This window comes from Hemicordylus capensis, chromosome 1 (genome assembly GCF_027244095.1).
Source record: "Hemicordylus capensis ecotype Gifberg chromosome 1, rHemCap1.1.pri, whole genome shotgun sequence".
Classification (NCBI taxonomy): domain Eukaryota; kingdom Metazoa; phylum Chordata; class Lepidosauria; order Squamata; family Cordylidae; genus Hemicordylus; species Hemicordylus capensis.
In genome coordinates, this window is record NC_069657.1 from 150,508,912 (window position 1) to 150,532,612 (window position 23,701).

At 44.8% G+C, this 23,701-nt stretch overlaps 2 protein-coding genes across 4 annotated transcripts in view; one reads left to right on the forward strand and one right to left on the reverse strand.

Annotated features, from left to right (window-relative positions):
* Window positions 1-7: 7 nt before the first annotated feature.
* On the forward strand, window positions 8-18,937 carry LOC128326200 (keratin, type I cytoskeletal 18-like). 2 transcript variants are annotated; one of them, XM_053252641.1, is made up of 8 exons: window positions 8-700; window positions 6,433-6,515; window positions 10,434-10,590; window positions 14,008-14,172; window positions 14,263-14,388; window positions 15,531-15,751; window positions 17,545-17,573; window positions 18,765-18,937. In XM_053252641.1, the coding sequence occupies exons 1-8, from the start codon at window positions 314-316 to the stop codon at window positions 18,860-18,862; spliced, it is 1,266 nt and encodes a 421-aa protein (XP_053108616.1). In that variant the 5' UTR covers window positions 8-313; the 3' UTR covers window positions 18,863-18,937. The 2 variants fall into 2 exon arrangements, with proteins under 2 accessions (XP_053108616.1, XP_053108620.1); XM_053252645.1 differs by lacking the exon at window positions 17,545-17,573 and having other exon boundaries at window positions 16-700.
* Window positions 18,938-20,291: 1,354 nt separating this feature from the next.
* The window catches only part of ARPC2 (actin related protein 2/3 complex subunit 2), a 38,364-nt gene continuing 34,954 nt past the window's right edge, over window positions 20,292-23,701 (reverse strand). For both annotated transcript variants that reach the window (XM_053252697.1, XM_053252686.1), the window contains exons 9-10: window positions 21,532-21,632; window positions 20,292-20,748 (exon numbers count right to left, since the gene is read on the reverse strand). In XM_053252697.1, coding sequence (XP_053108672.1) covers window positions 20,724-20,748; window positions 21,532-21,632 — 126 coding nt within the window. In that variant the 3' untranslated portion in view covers window positions 20,292-20,723. The remainder of the gene's footprint in view (window positions 20,749-21,531; window positions 21,633-23,701) is intronic.

Sequence of the window (23,701 nt, forward strand, 5' to 3'; positions counted from 1 at the left end):
TTACGTGTTAATGGCCAGTGAAGAAACAACGGGGGTTTAGTACTTTTCCATCGGCTGTTTTTAAAGCCCCCCAAACTCCAGGCTAATTTGACTAAAAGCTCTCAACTCTCACCCCTATGACTGAGGCTCGTGGAAATGAGACCGCTCTTTCGGTGTGCATGCAAATTAGGAGAATGCATGCGGTCACTGTCCCACCAATATGTTCAACCGAGAAGGCTTCCAATTGGCTGTCCGCTACCTGGGCATGCAAATGACGACGCAGGTGTGGATATAAGGGGGCAGTAGGGACCAAGCGGGCCAGCCAGGTGGCATCATGGCTTTGTCCTTTGGTCGGCCCCGCAGTGGCTCCCTGTCGGCGGGCTCCGTGCGCCTCCTCCCCAGCTCTTCCGCGGGCTCCGTGCGCGGCAGCTCCAGCGGTTCGGACTCCTGGTTCTCGTTGTCCCGACTGCATGCCGCGCTCCCTGCGGCGCGAGCCAGTATAGATTCCGCTCCGATCTTTCTGGGCCCGGGCCGGCAGCAGGAGGCGCTTCAGGGCTTGAACGAGCGGCTGGCCGGCTACCTACAGCGGGTGCGGGGGCTCGAGGCAGCCAACCGAGCCCTGGAAGATGAGATCGCCACTATCCGGGCGCGCAGGGCTGGGGCTGTCGGCCATAAGGACTGGGAAGCCTGCGAGAGGCCCCTAGCCGAGCTGCGCAAGCAGGTGAGAGAGACGTGGTAGCAAGTAGTGGGATGGGGAGCGAGACATGGATGATGGGGCCAGCATGGAGGTGAAAAGACCTGGGCGAAGGCAGTATTTACATTGCTCACTAACTAGGGATAAGTGTGTGAGTGTGGCGGGGGCATAGCTCGGACAGATAGAAAGCGGCTTGAATGAAAGTCGCGCAGAAGGGAAGATGCTTCTTAAAGGATGGCAGAAGAAGGGCTTAGCAAGAGGATATCAGGAGATAATGACTTCACCTGAAAGGAAAGGTGACGATCCAGTCTCTCCACGCCCTGCTCCACATCGAACTACGATATTATTCTTCACAGATAAACCCACATAATCCAGACCAGACTTTGCTGCAGCAGATAGTAGGAAAGCAAACAAGCTACATCCGTTGTGCAGTTCTTTGCACACTTGCTTGGTAATAGGTAGCCTTGAATTCGGTGGAACGTCAGTCTCTGAGATAACATCTGTAGGATCGGGCAGCACCTGTGTCTGTGGGACAGAGAAATCCAGATTAAGAATGACTTGAGCAAATTATCTAAGGCACAGGGGAGGGAAATCAGCAGCTCTGAGAGTAGGTAAGATGAGGAAATGGTTGGGAAAGAGTTGCGGGCTAGGGGGGGATTGAATCAATGGGCAAGAGGTCATGTTGCAGGACTTTGCATGGGTCACAGGAAAGCTGTGGAATGGGCAAGCTGGAGTGCAGTTGTAGCAAAGCCACTCTCTCTTAGGCTCAGCCCTCCATCTCCATCTGCAATATCTGGAGCTCATAATCCTCCTGCCGTTCAGGGTTGTTTTGTAGACTATGACAAGATAATGTAGGAGATGCTCCAAACACTTTCCAGTTCAGGGCACGTCACACACCATTATAATTCTTAAAACCATCCCCAAAGATAGGTGAATATTTGGCTACTAAGTAGTATTAGGAGAAGTGGTTTGTAGAGCAGGCATTGTCCAGAAGAAGTGGGTGGTGATGAGAATATCACAGGGACTTAATAGGCAGTCAAGAAAAGTTCTGCAAAAAATGCAAGGAGATGAGCAAAGGAGATGATGCAAGCAGAGCTGCAGAGCAAGGCAGGGACGTTTTAGTTGTCCACATACACAGAAAAAAAGGCTGGAAGACCCTTTGAGAGAACTTGTGTGTGAGGAAAGGCACTTTCTTCTTGCCATGATGCACTTCCAGAACTCCTCTTTAGCTGTTAGAGTGTCCCAATTTTGCTCCAAATTGGTTCATTTAGGAAGCTGAGATTGGGGGTGTTGTACAATCCCACCAATCTCAGCATATTGTGCTCTATTTGTGGCACAGAACCAGAATCTGTAACTTGGATTTGAAGTGAGGGACGGATTCTGGTACTGTGCCACAGTTATGGCAGGATGTGCTGAGACTGGCGGGTTTATACAACATGCCCAATCTCAGCACATTGCTGTCCAGACTCAAAGCAGGGCTCACACATTTTCACAAGGCTATGGCAGCTTGTGACACTGCCAGATTTGGCTTATTTTAAGCCAAATTTTGGGTTATGGCCCATTTGACCCATGAGTATACCCCTTAGGTTCTGGCAACCACCTTTGGCACTATGTGTGAAGCCAGCCTGTGTGTTCTGCCAAAGCTTGGTGAATAGAGAGAAGGATTCTTGTTATAGCAATCCCCAAGGCATGTGGAGGAGTGCAACCCACCCCTGCAATAGTTGCCTCTGTTGGCTGGTAGCACAGGGAAGCTGATGAAATAAAATTTATTTCTGTTCTTCCTGGAAAGCAACCGAACTCCTTGCAGAGTATCGTTGGCTCCCCCACATCCATATTAATTCTAATGTCCCTTAAAGCTATCAAACAGACTAAAAAGCAGAGCCTCAAAACACACCAGCTATTATTAGTTGCTGGAGAACAAACACACCCCTATTTTTAGATTTACTTTATTTTCTTCCTTGTATAGAATGTTTGTCCAAACAATGAGCAAGGAGGATGCAGGATGCAGTTGAGCAGCAAGAACTTCATCTGAAAACCACATCTTCTTCCCTCCACCCCTGCAAATAAAGTTTGACTGTGCTAGTTTCATTGACAGGATTAAGAATTCAGTGATGTTTATGTTTTAGGCAGGAACTCCTATTTCAGAAGCTGATTTAGATTTAATCAGCTAAAAGTAGAAGTAGATTTAACTCCTGGCTTTGGGTTCCACCTACAACTTCTAGTTTGTGGTTTTCCACATCCAAGTAGTGTCCTTTCCTCAACAACAAGCTTAAGGCTCTGGAAATCCCCCTGTCTCTTGGGGATTTCCACCACAAGACTGAGGGTTCCTTCAGAGTCCCCTCTCTCATTGCCACCTTTTTGCCTTATTTCATTTTATTTTTTTACATTTATATTCCACTCTTCCTCCAAGGAGCCCAGAGACATAGTACATAGTTAAGCTTCTCCTCACAACAACCCTGTGAAGTAGGTTAAGCTGGGAGATAAGTGACTGGCCCAGAGTCACCCAGCAAGTATCATGGCTGAATAGGGATTTGAACTTGGGTCTCCCCGGTACTAGCTTTCCTCAAGACTTCTCATTCTCTTATATTTCTTCAGGTTCTTGTTTCCTAGTACATCACCTGCTCTGCATCTTCTTTCAACAATCCTAGCTTGTCTGCCACCTGAGGCCTCTTCCTGTTCTTCATCCTGCTCTGCAAAACTACCTCTGTTTTTAGGGCTTGTATGAGGTTTACATCCCAGTCAAACTGATAACTTCCCCTTTCCTCACAGAAAGTGGACAGCAGTCAGCAGACAGTTTCACAGTTTTGATGTCTTGCATAACTGGAATGATCATGAACAACATTCCCTACCAACCAGGGGTGTAGCTATAATTGAGCGAAAGGCTTCAAAGAATCTGGGCCCCCAGCTCCACCCCTCCCTATTTTCTTCATTATCTCCCTCACTCTGGGGGGCCGCCAGAGAGAGGGATGAACACGGGCCCCCTCTCCCCTAGCTACACCCCTGTTACCAACACACCAGCTCAGCTAATCCATATCAGAGGCTTCACTGCCACAAGCACATTTTAATAGATTGCTCACTCTTCCTATAAGGCGGATGTTTATAGTTTCGCCATCTGAAACAAATATTTGATTTGGAGTCCCATAGAAAGATGACTGCATGATCCACCGGGACAGATGAAGCTGTAGAAAGGAGCTTATGGGTGCAGTATGGGAGAGAACAGTCATGCCTGCCAATTTTGAATTACCAGTGAGTTGCTCAAAAGTCTAATAAAAGATGGCTTCTTCTGGCCCGCATAACAAACGCTTCAGCTACTAGTCTTAGCTTTTCTTTTGTAGTAACCAAATTCCATAGTTCAAAGAACTCTCATACAGATCAAAACAAATATGTTGGCTTGCTTTGCAGATGCTTTCATGTAATCCAATGTAAGCTTCCAAGGTTCAGCTCATTTCAACAGGAGCTGAAGAGAGACTGGAATTGATGTGGGGCAGGATGAGCTAGTATGTAAACAGACAAAATCATAGCTATCAGTTAAACTTGATAAATCTGCCATGGCTCAAATTGTTCTGGAAACTGTTTCCCCTTGACTTGGATACTTTGCTTTTGGTAGGTAAATGATGAACAGTGGCTATGGCCATTGTGTTCAGGCCTGTGAGCTTCCAGAGGCATCTAGCTCCGTGGGGTAGCTATAATCTAACAAGTGTGGGAACGAGAGCCATGGAGGGGTCCACTGACTGGGAAACAAGTCCGCTCTTCACTCTCCCCCCACCCCATCTCCTTGACTCATTGACAAAACTGCTGGCTCCTGAACGGAGTGTGGAGTAGGGATGTGCAAACAGGTTTGACGGTTTGAGGTTGAAATGAACCATCCCCTTTTTGGTGGACCGAACACCCCCCGACTGTTCAGGGGGTTCGCAGATTTATTTATTTTTTTAACATGATAGCATTAAAGCCAGCTCAGTGCTCAGTCATGCAGAGGCCAATTGTGCAGGCACGGTGGCCTCAAAAATGGCCACCACGCCGGAGGGGGAAGGCCCAAATGGGCTGAAGAGCTGGCCAAATGGCTGGTGGCGGCAAAAAGGGAGGTGGGTGGGGGGGAGTGGGAACCTCCGTGGACACCCCCCCGCCACCTTCAACAACTCCCCCGAAGGGGGTAAGTAAATTTTTTAAAAAAATGTTCGCAAACCTCCCCAGACCGAACTTGGGTGGGTGGGGGTTCAAAGGGTTGCTGGACCGAACTGGCCTGGTTCGGGTCCGGACTTGAACCAGACCAGCCGGTTCTGTGCATACCCCTAGTGTGGAGAATGTGTGCTATTGTTTGCATAGGAGGAAGAGAAAGGGCAAGCTGAGAATGTTTTGTTTTTCACCATATCCATATCATCCTTCTGCAGCAAAGACATGGTGGGGTGGGGTGGGGTGGGGTGGGGAGAAGATAAGAAGGCTGGGGGCTCTGTTCAACGTACTTCCCTTGTTCACTTGTTCAATGTACTTGTTGAACAAGTGAACATCTTGTTCATCTTCACTTGTTCAACGTACTTCCCTCCCATTTTACTTGAGCTCAGTGTTTGTCTGTCAGACTTCAGAAACACACATACACCAAAACCAATAACTAAAATACTTTTCACTGTGCTCATTCATTAACTGTTGGCTGAGATAAGAATACTTATAAGGTCCCAGGTTCTGTGGTTGGCATCTCCAGGTACAGATGGGAAAGAGCCCTGTCTGAAAGCCTGGAGAACTACCAATCAGTATAGAACAGGGGTTCCCAACCTTTTTTTAAAAAACAGGTGTACTCCTTCTGTCACAAACCTTCAGCTCGGGGGTGGGGGTGGGGAGAGAGAATGCAGTAGTGTGTGTGTACACACACACACACACACACACACACACACACACACACACTCATGTTACAGTTATGAGATGAGCTTCTCCAGTCATTGGCTTACATCTAGATTAAGTTACTCATTAATCCTCCCACTGAAATTAATTCAATGGAAGTACTCAGTGTTAATTTTAGGAAGCCTGTCAGTCAGGCTGAGGGGAGGAGTATACTGAGCTTCAGCATGTACCCAGCCAATCAAGAGCAGAGGAGGATGGCCTTCACCTCCCTCCCTCTGCTTTTGCAGTGAACACATAGGCTTCAAGCCAGGAACCCTCAGATGCTGGGGAACAAATAGCGTGGCTGCAGTTTGGGGAGACAGGAGGGCTCTGGGTATGAGAGATGTAATAGGCTCCCCTGGAGCCCTTCAAGTACCCCTTGTTGGGAACCCCTGGTATAGACATTACTGCTCTAAATGGCCCAGGGTGTCTGACTCAGCATAAGGCTGAAAGAGCAGAGAAGGCCCTACCCCAGTTTCCAGCAGATCTTCTAGGATGCGTAGCAGGGGCGTAGCAAGGCTGGGACAAAGTAAAGATGGGCCCATTCCATCCCCTCCACTTTCTTTTTCAGATAGCTATAAGGGGGAAAGCATAGAGCAAGATTTTACTCAGCCACCAGCCTTCCATCCCTCAGGAGTGGAGTCCATTGGTCTCTCCTTGTTCAATTATAGAGACACCCCGGTAGGTAGATGGCAACTTTGCTACTAGCAAGAGTATGCAGGAGCTTTGTCAGACCTGCCCAATTTGCTTCTCCTGCACAGCTGGCAAATTTTGTAAAAGGGGCACCAATTCACCATGACCTGACTAGGAGCCTGAAGTCTTACTGGGTAAGAGCATCATTCTGTTTAAATGTGTTATTGTTATACAAATGTCCTTTGTCATCACAGGTTGAAGACCTCAACATGGAGAATGTCAAACTGCTTCTACAAATTGATAATGCCAGACTGGCAGTTGATGACTTCAAGCATAAGTATGTTGTTTTGCTTGCAACCCTGTTGCAGTTTGCTGCACCATAAACGTGTGTCTCGGGATTATACAATATACCATGCCCAGTCAGAGAAGATATGAAACCACCAGAATCTCTGGGTGCAAACATCTCGTTCCATATGCTGAATAAGGATTAAAACTAAAAATTTATGCTGGGGATCATTAGGAAGGGGATTGAAAATAAATGCTGGGGATCATTAGGAAGGGGATTGAAAATAAAACAGCTAATATTATAATGCCCTTATACAAAACGATGGTGCGGCCACACCTGGAGTACTGCATACAATTCTGGTCACCACATCTAATAAAGGACATTGTAGAACTGGAAAAAGTGCAGAAGAGGGCAACCAAGATGATCAGGGGCCTAGAGCACCTTTCTTATGAGGCAAGGCTACAACACCTGGGGCTTTTTAGTTTAGAAAAAAAGACAACTGCGGGGAGACATGATAGAGGTCTATAAAATCATGCATGGAGTGGACAAAGTGGATAGAGAGAAATTCTCCCTCTCACACAACACTAGAACCAGGGGTCATCCCATGAAATTGACTACCAAAATTTATTACTAAAATCTAGGACCAACAAATGGAAATACTTTTTCACACAACGCATAACTTGTGGAATTCTCTGCCACGAGATGTGGTGACAGCCAACAACCTAGATGGCTTTAAGATGGGTTTGGATAACTTTATGGAGGAGAGGTCTGTCATCGACTACTATTTGAAGGGCTGAAGACCACCTCCACTGAGTACCAGTAGCAGGGGAGTGACAGCAGGAGAGAGGGCATGCCCTCAACTCCTGCCTGTGGCTTCCAGCAGCATCTGGTGGGCCACTGTGCGAAACAGGATGCTGGACTAGATTGGCCTTGGGCCTGATCCAGCATGGCTGTTCTTATGTTCTTATCAATTTTTTTAAAAATGTATTCTACTTTTCAATGAGGATTTATACCAAGCTTATTCACTTTCTGAATTCTGCCCTGAACTTATTGAGCCCAGATCTTAAATTCCTGAAAATTCCAGCATTTATTTATTTATTTATGCATTCATGCTTCTAACCCCTATAATTATGTTGTAGTCAAAAAGCATCGATCTTTTGGAGTGGCATCTCTGTATTCTGCATGGCTACCTATCACCGTTCCTCACTATCCCCATTCACACCTTCCTATTCTAAAACTTGTTCTGCACTTCATTGGCACCTTCGGCATCTTCCCTCCTTGGGCTAATAGTACGGGTGAGGGGCATTTTCATATGAGGGAAACAGCTTAAATATGCTTCTCTGTGCTTTAGTCTCAATCCTGATTATGTGTCTTCCCACCTCCCCATGCCCCCCGGCATGGCTGCTATTTAAGTATAAAATGAAAAATCATGCAAAGCTGTTCATTTAATACAACATGTGACTTGGCCATTAGCCATCTCTCTCTCTCTTTGCCACAATACTGCTAAAGAATACTAAAGAAATGCAAAATAGATGTGAGGTTCTTTTTAGATCTTTAAGATATAAAGCATGTTTTTGTTGCTGTGCATTAATTATTTAGATCGTACATTTGAGTTATCTTGGCACAGAATTTGATTTTGTTTGGGTGCTGTTTATGAACAAGCCTGGTTTTAGTGTTTAAAGACTCACTCCCATTAAGTAGATCTTGGTAGAAAGTATTCCCGCTTTAGAAAGGGAGAATTTGGAGAGAGACTGATTATTCCCACCCCACCAAGGCCTTCCAGTCTATAGCTGACTTGAAGCCTGAAGGCCAAGTGTTCAGGCCCAACACTTTATCCTGTGGGTTACAGCAGCTAATCCAATAAGCCAAAGTGGTTAGTTTGACATTAATTGAACTAAACAAATTCATACTTCAGTCGAGTCAGCATGTAGACAAGTGTTTAGACATAGAGACTGCAAATGAAAGAATCACTAAATGGAAACTACTGATGGCAAACCACAGTTATGTCTAAACCTAATTCAACAAGGCTGGCCTGTTTTCATTTCCACCACTTGGCCCAAATATCTCCAACAAACACGAATGCTTGCTTTTCCTTTTATACTGTAGTGTGCATCGCTCCTAGTATCTCAGGCCTAGTTCTCCATGAAGCAGTAAACCTGTGACTGAGCTGTACCATTTCTGATTGCAAGCAAAGACTCGTATGGCTGAATACGTCTCCACACAAAAATTATCTTCACATAGAAAACTAGCAGAGTCAAAGAAAAGGGTTCTAGACTAGCCCTACCCCAAACATACTAGTTTTCCGACTGAAGGGCACTTTTATTTATGGAAGAGCATTCAATCAAGTGAGTCTCTCGTCCCCTCCTTCTTGCCAGTAGTTTGCAGTGATGCCATCCTGACATAGGCCAACTCCCTCAGCAAGAACTAGGCCTTGAGGTATATAAGCTCCCATATGAACGTTCTTATATCCTGCCGTCACTGGGAACGGCTCTGTTGCAAGTTTGAGGTCAAACTCATGTAAAGGTGGAGCCTCCCAAGAGCAGCACACAAAGGCTTGGTCTACTGGAGTATTTGGTGAAAACATTTCTCTTCCCCTGGGCTTTGGGGAACTGTTGAGCTATCTGTTGTTTTTATATGGGTGGATATTTTGGTAATTGTGTTTAGGACTATGGTTGGTTTTATATTTGTTGGGTAATAAAGCTGTTTTATTTTGTAAACAAGCCAGATGGTGGGATAGGAATTGAAAAAGTAAAACAAACATCCATTTGAACCATGTTATGTGTGAGAAGCTGATGGATCTTTAAACGAACAAACTGGAAGGGGCAATTCAGAAAGACTCAAGAGCCCTCTTGAGATATTATGAAATGTAAGCGTAAGCGCCACTCGTGAGGGGGAAGGCAGGTCTCAGTTGCAATCGGATCAACAGCCATCATGCTTACAGCGGAGACCCATTAGACAAACAGTGCTGCAAGTGTAGTCATTGGGCAAGGGTGTGTGGTGGGGTGGGACTTCCTCCCTGCTTTCCCGCTCTGGAGTGGTGCTCACACTTATTTATTTATTACATTTATGTACCACCTCATACACATGCCTCAAAGCGGTATGCAAATAAACCATAAAATTAGAATTAAAACCAAACATTAAAACAGTTTAGGTTTAAAAAAAAATTAAAATGGTTAAAAGGAACCAATCAAATAAGAATAAAAGCAACCATAAAAACCAACTTACAGCTGATAGAAGGCTTGATGGAACAAATGCATCTTGGGTGTTCTTTTAAGACCTGCTAGAGATGAGGAACTGCCACCTTAGGTGGCACAGTGGGGAAATACTTGACTAACAAGCAGAAGGTTGCCGGTTTGAATCCCCGCTGGTACTATATTGGTCAGCAGTGATATAGGAAGATGCTGAAAGGCATCATCGCATACTATGCAGGAGGAGGAGGCAATGGTAAACTCCTGTATTCTACCAAAAGAAAACCACAGGGATCTGTGGGTGGCAGGAGTCGAAATCGACTTGACGGCACACTTTACCTTTAGAGATGGGGAAGCTCTTCCAACAGGGAGTTCATTCCAGAGCTTTGGGGCAGCTATAGTAAAGGCCCAACCCTGAGCCACCACCCGATGAGTTGGGGGCAGCTGCAGTTGGACCTCTTCTAAAGATCCTAAGAAGTGGTAGGGGTCCTGAAGCAGAAGGCGTTCTCTTAAATACTCTGGGCTCAAGCCATTTATGCCACTTATGCTTTATAATGTCTGAAGAAGGCTAAGCAGTTGTTCCTGAATTGTAAAGAGACGTGCCTACTTCTACCTGAATGCGTACAGTGAGCTGCATGTATGGTTTGTATCTGGCTATGTGCAGCTGAGCATAAAAAATAAAGAGAGAAGTTTCCCCTGAGACATTAACTCCCCTTTCCAGACATATCTTTTTAACCCTGCACCTTGAGTTTTCATCTACTCTGTCCTCCGTTTCTTTCAGGCTGGAAGCAGAACAGGCTGTGTGTGACAGCGTGCAAAAGGATACCCATGGGCTGCGCAAAATGATAGATGACACCAGCTTTCTACGCTTGAAGCTGGAAGGGGACCTGGAGTCTCTCAGAGAGGAGCTGGCCCACTTACGGAAAAGTCACAAGGAGGTAATGGGCACAGTGAGAACCTTTATGTTTTTCCTATATCTTACATAAGATCTATTTGAAGATCTATGCTCAGGCAATACGTGTGGCAAAGAAGCGATTCTTTTCTGCCTGTATTGCATCCGCAAGTTCATGTCCGGCAGAGTTGTTCAGGGTTGTGAGAAGGCTGGTATGTGCCCTTCCTCCCTTGAATCAGAATCTGGAAACCATTGATTACCTGCTGTGACATGTTTAATGAATTCTTTGTGGAAAAATATTTTGTATTCAGGCCGACTTAGACTACACAATTACTTCAGTGTCTGATGTGGAGGTGTCCAGTGACTCCTCTTGTGTGATTTGGTTGGGTCAGTTCCAGTTTGTGACTCCTGAGGATGTGGATGAGTTGCTTGGAACGGTATGGCCTACCACCTGTTTTCTTGACCCTTGCCCAGCATCTCTTATACTGTCTGGCAGGGGGGTTGTTGTAGAAGGCCTGGTAGAGATTATAAATGCGTCTCTGAGGGAAGGCAGGATGCCTCCTTGTCTTAAGGAGGCAATTATTAGACCATTTCTGAAGAAGCCTACCTTGGATTCCTCAGAGCTGAGCAACTACAGGCCTGTCTCCAACCTTCCATGGCTGGGCAAGGTAATTGAGAGGGTGGTGGCCTCCCAGCTCCAGACAGTCTTGGAGGAAACTGATTATCTAGACCCATTTCAGACTGGCTTTCGGGCTAGCTATGGGGTGGAGACTGCCTTGGTCAGCCTGATGGATGATCTCCAATTGGGAATTGACAGAGGAAGTGTGACTCCGTTGGTCCTTTTGGACCTCTCGGTGGCTTTCGATACTATCAACCATAGTATCCTTCTGGAGTGCCTGAGGGGGTTGGGAGTGGTTCCGCTCCTACCTCTCGGGCAGGTTCCAGATGGTGTCCCTTGCAGACTGTTCTACAAAATCTGAACATTTGTGTGGTGTCCCTCAGGGCTCCGTATTGTCTCCGATGTTATTTAACAGCTACATGAAGCTGCTGGGAGAGATCATCGGGAGATTTGGTGCAGGGTGTTATCAGTATGCTGATGACACCCAAATCTATTTCTCCATGTCAACATCATCGGGAGAGGGCATAACCTCCCTAAATGCCTGCCTGGAGGTGGTGATGGGCTGGATGAAGGATAACAAACTAAGACTGAATCCAGATAAGATGGAGGTACTCATTGTGCGGGGTTGAAACTCGGGAGATGAGTTTGATCTGCCTGTTCTGGATGGGGTCACACTTCCCCTGAAGGAACAGGTACTCAGTCTGGAGGTGCTTCTGGATCCAAGCCTCTCCCTGGTGTGTCAGGTTGAGGCAGTGGCCAGAAGTGCCTTCTATCAGCTTTGGCTGATATGTCAGCTGTGTCCATTTCTTGAGATAAACTACCTCAGGACAATGGTTCATATGCTGGTAACTTCCAGACTGGATTACTGCAATGCGCTCTACATGGGGCTGCCCTTGTATGTAGTCCAGAAACTACAGTTGGTCCAGAATGTGCCAGCCAGGTTGGTCTCTGAGTTATCTCAGAGAGATCATGTTACTCCTGTATTGAAAGAGCTACACTGGCTGCCAATACGTTTCCGGGCAAATACAAGGTGCTGGTTATAACGTATAAAGCCCTAAACTGTTTGTGCCCTGGGGATTTAAGAGAACGTCGTTTTCATTATGAACCCCACCACCCATTGAGATCATCAGGAGAGGTCCATCCACAGTTGCCACCAGCTCGTCTGGTGACCACTCGGACGGGCCTTCTCCGCTGCTGCCCCGAAGCTTTGGAATGTGCTCCCCGCTGAAATAAGAGTCTCCCAATCTCTGACAATTTTTAAAAAGTCTTTAAAGACACATTTGTTCACCCAGGATTTTAATTAAAGAGTATTTTAATAGTTTTAACATTGTTTTGAAATATTTTAAAAATTTTCAGTTGTAATGTGTCAATCTTTTCTGTTATCATTTATTTTGTTTTAATTAATGTTTTATCTTTTCTCTCATTTATTCTGTTTAACTAATGTTTTAACCTCTATGTTGTAAACCGCCCAGAGACATGAGTTTGGGCAATACAGAAATATGTTAACTAGTCAGTCAGTCAGTCAAGTTTATTTACGGTCAAAGACCAAAAGTTAGATAGACAGATAGATAGACAAGCAAGCAAGCCAGCCCACAAATGTGGTACCTGGTGCAGGCTTTAGAATCAAGAGCTTTGGATGCCACCTTTAAGAAAAATATTTTTCTAAACTTAATGGAAAGAGTTTGAGATAAATTTGTGGGCAGTGCTGGAAGGTTCAGAAGTGGAAGGGGGACTTGTTTTTAATTCTGCAAACAGCTTTCTGCCTGCCCATGGTGTCTGCTTCATGCTCTTCTGCTCCCGCCATCCCTGCTTGTCCATAGATACTATCGCTCTTTCTACTAATCCAATCCTTAGCAGAAATGGCCCATTCTTGATTGCACTTCCTCCACTTCTTTCTGACTGTCAGTTAGCCAAAGCTTCTATATACTTCCTCAGCGTTTTTCCCCCCATAAGAAAGCTTCAAGCCATGATGTGACTAGCTAGGGACTCCAGTATCCTAAGTTCATCCTGGCAAACTGAAGAGAAGCAGTGCCTGGAATACTACTTCATGTAGATTCAGTTAACTTCAGTGGTCCATACTGCTTGTGTAAAGTCCAATGTAACAATTTAGATCTTAGTAATACAGCTTTTTCTCACATATCTGGGGTACTCGACTTCCTTAAACTGAATTAGAGCAGTTAAATCTCAGCATGACTAAGTGAAAAGCAACCCTTTTGTACTTTTTCTTTCAATGTTGTGTTATAATAAAATCTCACCTATTTCCTATGTAACTACTCATGCGAGAAGATTTAAGAAGCTGGAAACTTGAGACTGAAAACTGGAATCTGGACATGGGACAGTCCAAATTAACACCCACCCCAAGTGCAGTAATGCTTCCTTTGTTTTCTCCTGATTAGTTTGATTTCAGGCCCTACATTTCCTGGTTACAAAATCTGGATTTGGGGGGCACAGAAAATATACAGTCCTTTATGCTCTCTCTATGCAGAGTTTTCTGGTTTTTCAGTTTTAAACAGACCTGTCTCATTTGATGTTCTTTTATCTCGTAATTCTCATGAGGATTGAACTTTTTGTTGTTGAAAGTAAAATATTGCAGGTAGTTTGCTGTATTAAAGGGTTACAGCAATGCAAATTTCTAGATGCTCTCTGTGCACACTTTCATGTGAAACATCTGGCTGTTGTCATTGCCTGAGGCAGGATACTGAACTACATGGACTTTTTGCTCTAATCTAGCAAATAGATTTCAGGAAGATTTGTTTGTACTAGGAGGCGGCTTGCCCAGAGCTTCTGTTTTGGCCACCTTAACCTCTGCAAGGTGACAGGTGATCTCTTTTCTGCTGCCTGCAGGAAGTGGAGGCTCTTAATGCCTTGATCGCCAAGTCTGATGTTACAGTGCAGGTGGATAATCCACAGAAGCATGACCTGAGTGAGAGTATTGCTGGGATACGCAACCAGTATGAGCAAGTGGCTGAGCAGAACCGTGCCGATGCTGAGAACTGGTACAAAACCAAGGTGAGGAAAGGAGGGAGCCAGGAAAAGGGGTGTGGCAGACTCCACCCCCTCTCCCTTTCTCCTCCATGCTGTTGTTTTTCATGTTTGCAGTTTGACTCCATGTCCCAAGAAGCCAATGTGAACACCCAAGCATTGGAGGAAGCCAAAAGTGAGTTAACAGACCTTCGGCGGCAGTTGCAGAGCCTGGAGATTGAACGGCAGTCTCTCCAGAAAGTGGTAAGGAGGTTCTCTCTCTTCAACTCCCATTAGAGGCAATGAGTGCCACTTTTGTGCAGCTTTCCTGGCAGCAGAGGGTTTTTCTTTCTTGAACAGCAACAAACTAGAGGGATATAAAATATTACAAAGGGATATAAAACCACCTAGAGCTTATCTTTTAGAGAAGGGATGAGTATGCTGGTCTTGGACCGTAATAAAGATGATTGATTGATTAGGGATGAGTCTTTTTATGCATCCATGACCTCACTTTCAGAAAATAAATTTTGGGACAACCTATAGCACCTACCTTATTTTCAGGCAGGGTTGGGTGCATTGTGTTCTCCGCACATTGGTTGGGGTCCTGAAGAAGGACTGCAAAGTTGCTGCATCACATACTTTCAGACCCTGCTCTGAGACACTCCTTATCCCAGGATTCTCATGGGGGTGATAGGAGTTGTAGGTTGACAGCTTCTCAGAACTCATGGTTGAGAACCCCTACATGACAAGTAGCATGGGCAGCAACTCCTTCCTCTACTACACCATTATTTAAGGAACATGGCCTCCTTTGCATCTGATTATCCTGGTGAACAGAAACAATTTGACATTGCCATCTGTTTTAATGCAACTGAATGTAAACTCAAGCTATGATCGAGAGAGAAAATTATTTAATGATGGCAAAAAGCAGTGGCTGGGATTTTGATAGATACTTTGGTTTATAGTTACTTGGGCTGGCCCAGCAACAATGTTGACTTAAAAAAACAAAACAATTTCTTAAAAGAAACTGCTTTGGAGCTCTGCTCAGATCTAAAAGCAATTTGCCACGAGGCATTTGTGTGTTGGGGGAAGTAGGATACTGTTAAAAAAACCCAAAACCTAAAGTCTTTTTGGGCTCATGGAATTAATGTCATGGGTCTCTGGATCCTGTCCAACATTTGCTGATTATTTGTTAGTCACTCAATGCCACATCAAATAAATGCAACTTCAATGTGATGTCTGAAATGCTGTACAACTCAGTGAACCCAAGTCAATTTCTATACTGCAAAGTGCAGGATCTTTCCATCACATCCCTACCATTTAAAAGTGGGGAATGTTACTCCTCTGCCACGAAAATTATGGTGTCTAGTCTTGTTCATTACATAAATACAAACTGTTCTCCAATACAGGTTGACACTCTGGATAATACCTTGAAGAACATAGGAGAGCACTATCGCAGTGACATGGCCAGCCTTAACCATGTCATTACCAAGTTGCAAGATGACCTAACAGCTTGTCGGGCTGACCTGGAGAGGCAGGCCCGAGACTATGAAGCACTTCTGGACCTCAAGACTAAGCTAGAGAATGAGATTGAACACTATCGCAGCCTGATTGAGGGTGCAACGGACAGGTAATAAGGGGTCATGCTGCCTATTTGCCCTATTTAGGCACCAGCCTATTGTGGAGAGTTGTATGTTCCCGAGTTATTCTAAATATAATGTGGCAGCAGACTTTGCTTTGCCACCAAGTGTGCACTCAATAGGAAGCTACAGCCAGTCCTGGCTCTCTGATGAGCTTACCTGTATTATACACATTGCTAAACATATTTCTCATTTGCATTTATATTTGTAGGTGTACACTTGAAAAATGCAAATCTTGTCATCCCTGGAGACATAGCTTGTTACCTTTGTTAGCTGCCTGGCTATACCTATGAGACCATTTTCCTATCAGTGCATGTATCTGGAAATATTTAACTTGTCTTCTAGTAACAACAATGCTGCTAAGAACAAGGTGCTGTTTCCCCCTTGGAAATGCATCTGAGGCAGGATGTTTGGGCATAGCAAAATGTTGCAGGGTTAATTCTAGCCCCCTTTCATTAGTCATTGCTTGCTGTTCTTCCCTGGGTGAGGACATCATTGTTAAGCACAACACCGTGCCCCTTCTAATACCCAAGCGTCTTACAGGCATTTGCTCCCTGAAACCCTATGATAAGGTCCTTTTAAAGCAACCAGTGGCGCCCTCCATCCGTTTCGTTTGGTCGAGCAGCAAGCACACATGCATCAAGTCCTCTGGTATCCACCAACGATTCAAGATTTTTTACATCTCCCCTATCCACGGCAACAATGGCTCAATACTATTTCAAGCATTGAGCCCTTTTCAGCTTAGTATGACCATATTTTTTAACAAAATGCAGAAGCGGTTGCATCACTGCAATCCCAGTTCCTGCAGTTGTCAGGGCAAAGGAACAGGGCAGGGGGTGCAGCAGCTGTATGCTTTCCTGTATCTCTCAAAGGGATAGCATGGGATCTCTGAATCCTTCTACTCATCCAAACCAGGTTTCACAAACCAACATATACATGAACATAGGAAGCGGCTTTAGGCCAAGACAGACCATAGGTCCATCTAGCTCATTGTCTATCCAGACTGGCAGCAGCTTCTCCAAGGTTACAGGCAGGGGTCTCTCTCAGCCCTATCTTAGAGATGACGGGAGAGGACTTGTAGCCTTCTGCATGTATGCAAGCAGATGCTCTTCCCAGAGTGGCCCCACCCCCTGAGGGGAATATCTTAACAGTGCTCACATGTAGTCTCCCATTCAAATGCAAACCAGGGTGGACCTTGCTTAGCAAAGGGGACAATTCATGCTTATTCCCTTGTCTACCACATGACCAGCTCTCCTCCCATGGTGTAGAGCTACAACCAACATATGGTTGAACTAGTTTGACCCGAGGTTGGGTTGTTGTTTTTTGTCCGAGTGGCCAACTCAACCATGTTCCAGCTTGTTTTGACAAGAGGGTCTTGGACATAGCCCTTGAGGAGGATTTTGTGTCTTTGTGCTACATAAGAGAAGTAGCTTCTAGTGGGATTTGCTCTTGTTACTGGAGCAGTCTGATGGGGGTGGGTGGGAAGCTGAAGAAAAGGTGACCATTTATTTTTGAAGCCATTCCAAAAGCTACAACAGCCCTTACAGCTCTGTTGTGTCAAGCCAGGAATGATAGAGCAGACAGAACGCTCACTCACCAAGATCCTTGAGTAACACACTGACATCTCGGCTGCAGACTCCAAAGAAAGGGTAGCAGATAGGAGCTGTGGCTGCAGCAGCTGCTGTGCTACAGGTGTAAACAAATCTGTAGCAGGAAGCATTCCTGGTAAGCAAATTGTCCTAGGGCAGAGTGCATAAACACCTGGCATGTTTTGTATTTTCAGAGGGGAGCTGCTCAACTTAAGCAAAGCAGGTAAGTGAGTCTTTGTAGCATAGCCGTAGAGATGTTAGTACAGAGCTACCTGCTTCCACCTCTGCATGTTTGTCTGCAAACTGCTTGCTAATCCTCCATGTGACAATTCAAACACTCTCCCAAGCTTTGCTGCCAGCTGCTGCTCATTACCAAGACACTTTATTGTGATATGACTTGGTTTGAAGATTGCCCATCTGAGTAACTGCTAGACATCCACAGGGACTCCAAGCAAGTGTTGTACCAAGCCAGGAGGTAACACTCGTCACTTTAGGAAGTCAGCATTGCTGTGCAGCCAAGGATGGATATGCACACACAAAACTAATACATTACTGTGCATTCTATGAACCGAGCTGTGTTTCTCACTGAAGTATCAGCAGCCTTAATTGGAAACTGCATAGGTGCCCTTGAGATTGAGGGCAAGTTTGGCTGCAATAAAAACTGAAGGTTTTTTAAAAAATTGAATAAAACAAGTTGAGATTCCTTGAAATAGTGGAAAAAGTTTTTGAATGTTTGTATCCCACCTAGGAGCTCAAGGCAGTGCACATAGGTTCCTAGGGGGGTCTCCCATCCATTCCCTGACCAGCTCAGCTTGAACAAGGGAGAGTTTCTGCTAAAGATTCAAGCCCTAGCACACATTTCATAAAACCTGCTGTTCCTTTTGGTGGTTCTCTTCCTCATATGGATATTCCAACTATCTCAGCCTTCTGCCCTTAATAAATCCTAACTTGTTAGGGTAGAATTACAGTGTGTGTGAAGTCCCACAATTCTTCTAAGGGTTTCATAACCATTCCTTGTTTTCCCATTGAAAAATCACCTCACCCCAGCTACTTTTATACTGGCAGGGAAAAGATATGGGGACCTTTTTTCTTGGGATGGAAGGTGTGAATTTTCACAGTAGGAAAATGGCACAAAGGACCCAGAAGCCCCACTTCTGATAAATTGGCAGCCTCAGCAGCTGCATTGTGTTGAGAAAAATCACAAGAGAATCATCCAGCTATACACATTGTATAGGTTCCTCCATGAATAAGCCCTGTGTAATCAACCTTGGGGCTTTTTGCGCAATATCTGAAAGCTTCTCTACAAGCAACACTTCGAAACTGCATTTGTTTTGAGCCTGCCAAAAGAACTTGTTCATGGTCCAACCTTGGCTTTATTCTAACTAGTCACATTAAATCCCTCCCTCTCTTGCAGACACCAAGAGACAGACAATTAAGAAGGTGGTGGTCACCACACAAGAGATTGTCGATGGGAAAGTGGTGGCACAGAGATCTGAGGAAGTGATTCAGTAAGCTTGTCCAGTATGTGGCATGTCTTCTGCTAAATCTGTTTCTTCTGTTGTTGAATAAAATAAATTGTCAACTCCAGACCCGTGTCTTTATATTTGCTTTCATAGCTTACTGGGTTAAGTCAAAATCTGGCAACTCTGAAGTCAGAGGTTGAAGGCTGCATATGCTCTCATATTATAGATGAGATCAGGTGCTGCTAGCTGAGTCCCACTTAACAGCAACATAGAACAAAGAAGTGTACACCTGTCACCTAGTAACTTCAAAAGAGAAGGAAACAGCAATGTACCTCCCTTCAAAGTGGGGAGAGATCATTGCTTCACCATCATGCTGGAAGAACCTGCAGCAAGGGGCTGCATAACTCTCAAAAACATGTAATGCTGCTATAGGATTTAACTTCTTGAACTTCAGCTGTGCTAAAACTTGCAAGATGCTCTCTGGCTGTGGCAGAGCTCCATCAAATGTCAGAGATCACATTTCATAAACCCACCACCTCTAAAAAAATATAGTACTTAGCTGTAGCAGTTGGGAGTTCTCTTCAGCACTAGGCCTGACTCTGGTGAGCACATTTAGGGCTGCATCCTGTTCAAGGCCCAAACTAGATGTTCTCAGCAACTACATGGTGGCAACCAAGGTAACAGAGGGGACATGCATTGGGGAGGACTGGTGGGTTACACCCCTTGCAAACAAGGGTTCATGGTCATCCCATGAAACTGAAGGTCAGGAAATTTAGGACCAACAAGAGGAAGTACTTTTCCACACCACACATAGTTAAATCTATGGAATCCTTTGCCATGATATGGTGATGGCCACCAGCTTGGATGACTTTAAAAGGGGCTTAGACAAATTCATGGAGGACAGGTCTATCAATGGCTACTAGTCTGGTGGCTATGGGCCACCTCCAGCCTCAGAGGCATGATACGTCTCAATACCAGTTGCATGGGAGCAACAGCAAGAGAGAGGGAATGCCCTCACCTCTTGCTTATGGGCTCCCCAAAGGCATTTGGTGGGCCACTGTGTAAACAGGATGCTGCACTAGATAGGCTTTGGGCCTAATCCAGCAGGGCTGTTCTTATGTAAAGTATGCAGGTGCTACAGAGAACAAAGTTTGTCCCAAGCTGGGAAGCAGGGGGATACAATTAATAAAGAGAGTTCCTTTTGAATGTATCTGGTTAATTTCTATCCCTGCTTTTCAATGTGGCAAATTCTGTTTATAATGCTAGATGTTTTTCAGAATTACACGTGAACCTGTCAAAGAGTAGCTTCAAAACAGACAGAAATCAGAATCTGCTGAAGAGGACCTGCAAAAGTGTCTCAGCGTTTTACATGATAATATAACACACTGGTTTTCCCGATCTCTTGTATACCTTTTCTAATGTAATGTGAGGTATTAACTAATAATACAAGTCTAATAATGAAAACCCATAAATCATGATTGGTAAGATAGAAAGATCTCCTTTATTAATGAACCCCAACAATATTTCTCCAGATACAGGCGTTGTGAACTCAAAACTCTCAGAAGAAAAACAAGTTAACATTGTATTATTCTCATAAGAAATACTGCAACTTATTACCGGTAAACATATTGCAAAGCAAAACAGCTTGAAAATGGGGATAGGGGGGAAAAAAGGAAAGAAAGTAAAGTTGATCAAGATGGAATTAAGGTTTGTTTTTTGTGTGAACTATTAAGTCCTTGCAAGCACAGCTCGATTCTGCAGATCACTTCCCAAACTTGTAGAAAACAGAACCCGATTGGATTTATTTCCTTAAGAGCCCAGAGAGGTGCAATGTTAAAAAGCTACGATTATCAGGTAGCAAGTGCTCCAGCCTTCTGCCACAGTTGTCCAGCTCCACCTCGCCTCAGGCGTTAACGGGATGCAAAGGTCTTCCCCCTGGCAAGAGTTCAGAGAAATAGGTTGGGTTGTGGATGATCATGGCCACATAATCATGCCCTGCAGTGTATCTCCCTACCTCTATGTTAGCCATTGCCCTTTTAGAATGGTATCCCTTCCCTTCTTCCTCAGCACCACCAACACCAGAAGTTCTAAACCCTGAATTCAAGCTAAAAGATGCAAAATAACCACTTACACAAAAGTATCCATTCTGTGAGTTAATTCACCAAAATTGCAGCTTTTGGCTGCACATTTCTAGACATCCTTCTACACCCACAACATATTTCTTTCAGAGCATCCCATGTGGATATCCCCTACCATTTTATTCTCAAAGCCACTAGTGTTGGACTAGGACTGGGGAGATCAGAGTTCAAATTCCCATTCTGCCATGAAATTCACAGAGTGACTCCAGGCGAGTCACATATCTCTCAGCCTAGCCTACCTCACAGGGATGTTGTTTGGATAAACATAACCATGTACACTGCTCTGGGCTCCTTGGAGGAAGAGCGGGACATAAATGTTAATACATTGCCCTAATGCCCATTAGCCGCAGTTTTGTTACCTACGGAAATAGGCAGGAATGCTACCTCTGTGGATAATGGGGTACACTTGTACATGGGGAGTGACGCAGTCCTCACAAATCTCAAGATTATGCGATTAATTTTGAGTGAAGAATTTACTTTTGCCCCCCATTTCCAACTGTACAGTCAGCCAAATCTGTGTCTTGTCAAGTGATGGAGAGGCCACAAGCCAAAGCAAAAGAACTGTTCCTTTAATACTCACGTGATTGTTTTCATTTCCTTCTTTTCTGCATCTGGCCGGGCACGATTCAGCACTTTGAGAAAATCTGATGTTTTTGCCCTCATGCGCGTGTGAATGTAAGCCTGCATTTAGCAAAAAAAAAAGTGGGGTGGGGGAGGAAGAGCAGCAGAAAGGGTTACACAGGAATACAGTCTCTTAGCACTTTGGAATTCAAACCCATTTATCTATTCTAAAATGTCAACTGACATCAAGGATCTGCATACAGAGATATATAGTGGGTGGTATAAAAATGTGCTAAATCAAATCAATTAATCAATATAACTGCCTGCTAAGAGTCTATCAGGCAGTTTGTGACAGTCCACGTGTGGTTCTTGGCTCAACCTGCTACTCTCTATCTTCCTTGGAGAAAACTGGAAACTTAAAAGACTGAGATGGGGAGCACCTACATCAAGGGATGACTTTGGATCACCACAAAATTCCTCCTTCTGTTTTCAGAGGTGCGAGGCAGGCGGAATGGAATTACATACAAGGAGCTGCTCTGGGAAGAGCATCTAGGCTCCAAGTTCCTTCCCTGGCATCTCCAAGATAGGGCTGAGAGAGATTCCTGCCTGCAACCTTGGAGAAGCCACTGCCAGTCTGTGTGTAGACAATACTGAGCGAGATGGACCTATGGTATGACTAAGTATATGGCAGCTTCCTATGTTCCTATGAGGGAGGAGAGCTGGTCCTGTGATAGCAAGCATGACTTGTCCCCTTAGCTAAGCAGGGTCTGCCCTGGTTGCATATGAATGGGAGACTAGAAATATGAGCACTGTAAGATATATTCCCCTCAGGAGATGGAGCCGCTCTGGGAAGAGCATCTAGGTTCCAAGCTCCTTCCAAGATGCCAGGGAGGGAACTGAGAGAGAGAGAGAGATATTCCTGCCTGCAACCTTGGAGAAGCCGCTGACAGTCTGTATAGGCAATACTGAGTTAGATGGACCAATGGTCTGACTAAGTATATGGCAGCTTTCTATGTTCCTATGAGGAATAATGAACTTTAAACTCCTTGCTCTCTTCCCACTGAACTAGGAAGTTGCAGCTGGCAGATTTCTGCTTTTGTACAAACTGGTATATAAAAGGATTAGTCACATGCCACACTGTATGCATGTACATGTCTTCGTGTGAATGACTTCATTTTACAAGTCAATAAGAGGACCGAGCTCCTCAAACATTTAGAGCATAGATAACGTGAACTACGGTACATTAATCTAATGTAATGTGTGAACTGTACATGTGTAGAGATTAAACATATAGATACGGTACACAGATTATATGCGTGATGTAATGTAGGACTAAAGTTGCATAAAATGTTCATCACTAGCATTTGTTTAGTACATAGGAAGCTGCCATATACTGAGTCAGACCATAGGTCCATCTTGCTCAGTATTGTCTACACACAGACTGACAGCGGCTTCTCCAAGGTTGCAGGCAGGGATCTCTCTCAGCCCTATCTTGGAGATGCTGCCAGGGAGGGAACTTGAAACCTTCTGCTCTTCCCAGAGCAGCTCCATCCCCTAAGGGGAATATAATCTTTTTTTTACAGTGCTCACACATGTAGTCTCCCATTCATATGCAACCACAGCGGATGCTGCTTAGTTAAGGGGACAAGTCATGCTTGCTACCACAAGACCAGCTCTCTTCCCTAGTACTTTTTGAGAGCCCCAAGTGCTTGGCATGTATTATCTTGATGTCATCCTTACAACAGCAGGTTGGTAAGGTGAGTATTATCATCCCCAGACTGCAGCTGGGGGATTGAGGCTGAGAGGGAATGGTCAGCCTAAGGTCACCTGGCCAGTTCATGGCAGAGGCAAGATTCAACCGGAGGAAGTGCCGAGTCATAGCCCTCTCAGTCACTACACCAAAGAGGTGGATGCAGCCTCTACTGCATTCGATAAAGTCACTGCTAGTGGGCCACTGAAGAGATACTTTTGCTCACAACTTCATTTTTAATTGAAGAGATAGAAGCTTTTGTGTAGCTGATCTGGACAGATGACGTCCCTTTCCCTGACCAACCCGGCTTACTCTTTTGAGATAATTTTATCACTAACATTTGAAAAAGAAAAGCACACCTGTCTCAGAGACACAAGGACAAGAATCATGTAAATGACAATTAGGAAGTCATTTCACATAGACAAAAAAGTTCCGCAAA

Excerpts from the sequence above, each read along its gene's own strand:
- LOC128326200 (XM_053252641.1), top strand. The coding sequence starts at position 314 with ATGGCTTTGTCCTTTGGTCGGCCCCGCAGTGGCTCCCTGTCGGCGGGC. Across the intron at positions 701-6,432 it reads TAGCCGAGCTGCGCAAGCAG|GTTGAAGACCTCAACATGGA; the intron begins GTGAGAGAGACG and ends TTGTCATCACAG. Across the intron at positions 14,173-14,262 it reads AGAACTGGTACAAAACCAAG|TTTGACTCCATGTCCCAAGA; the intron begins GTGAGGAAAGGA and ends TCATGTTTGCAG.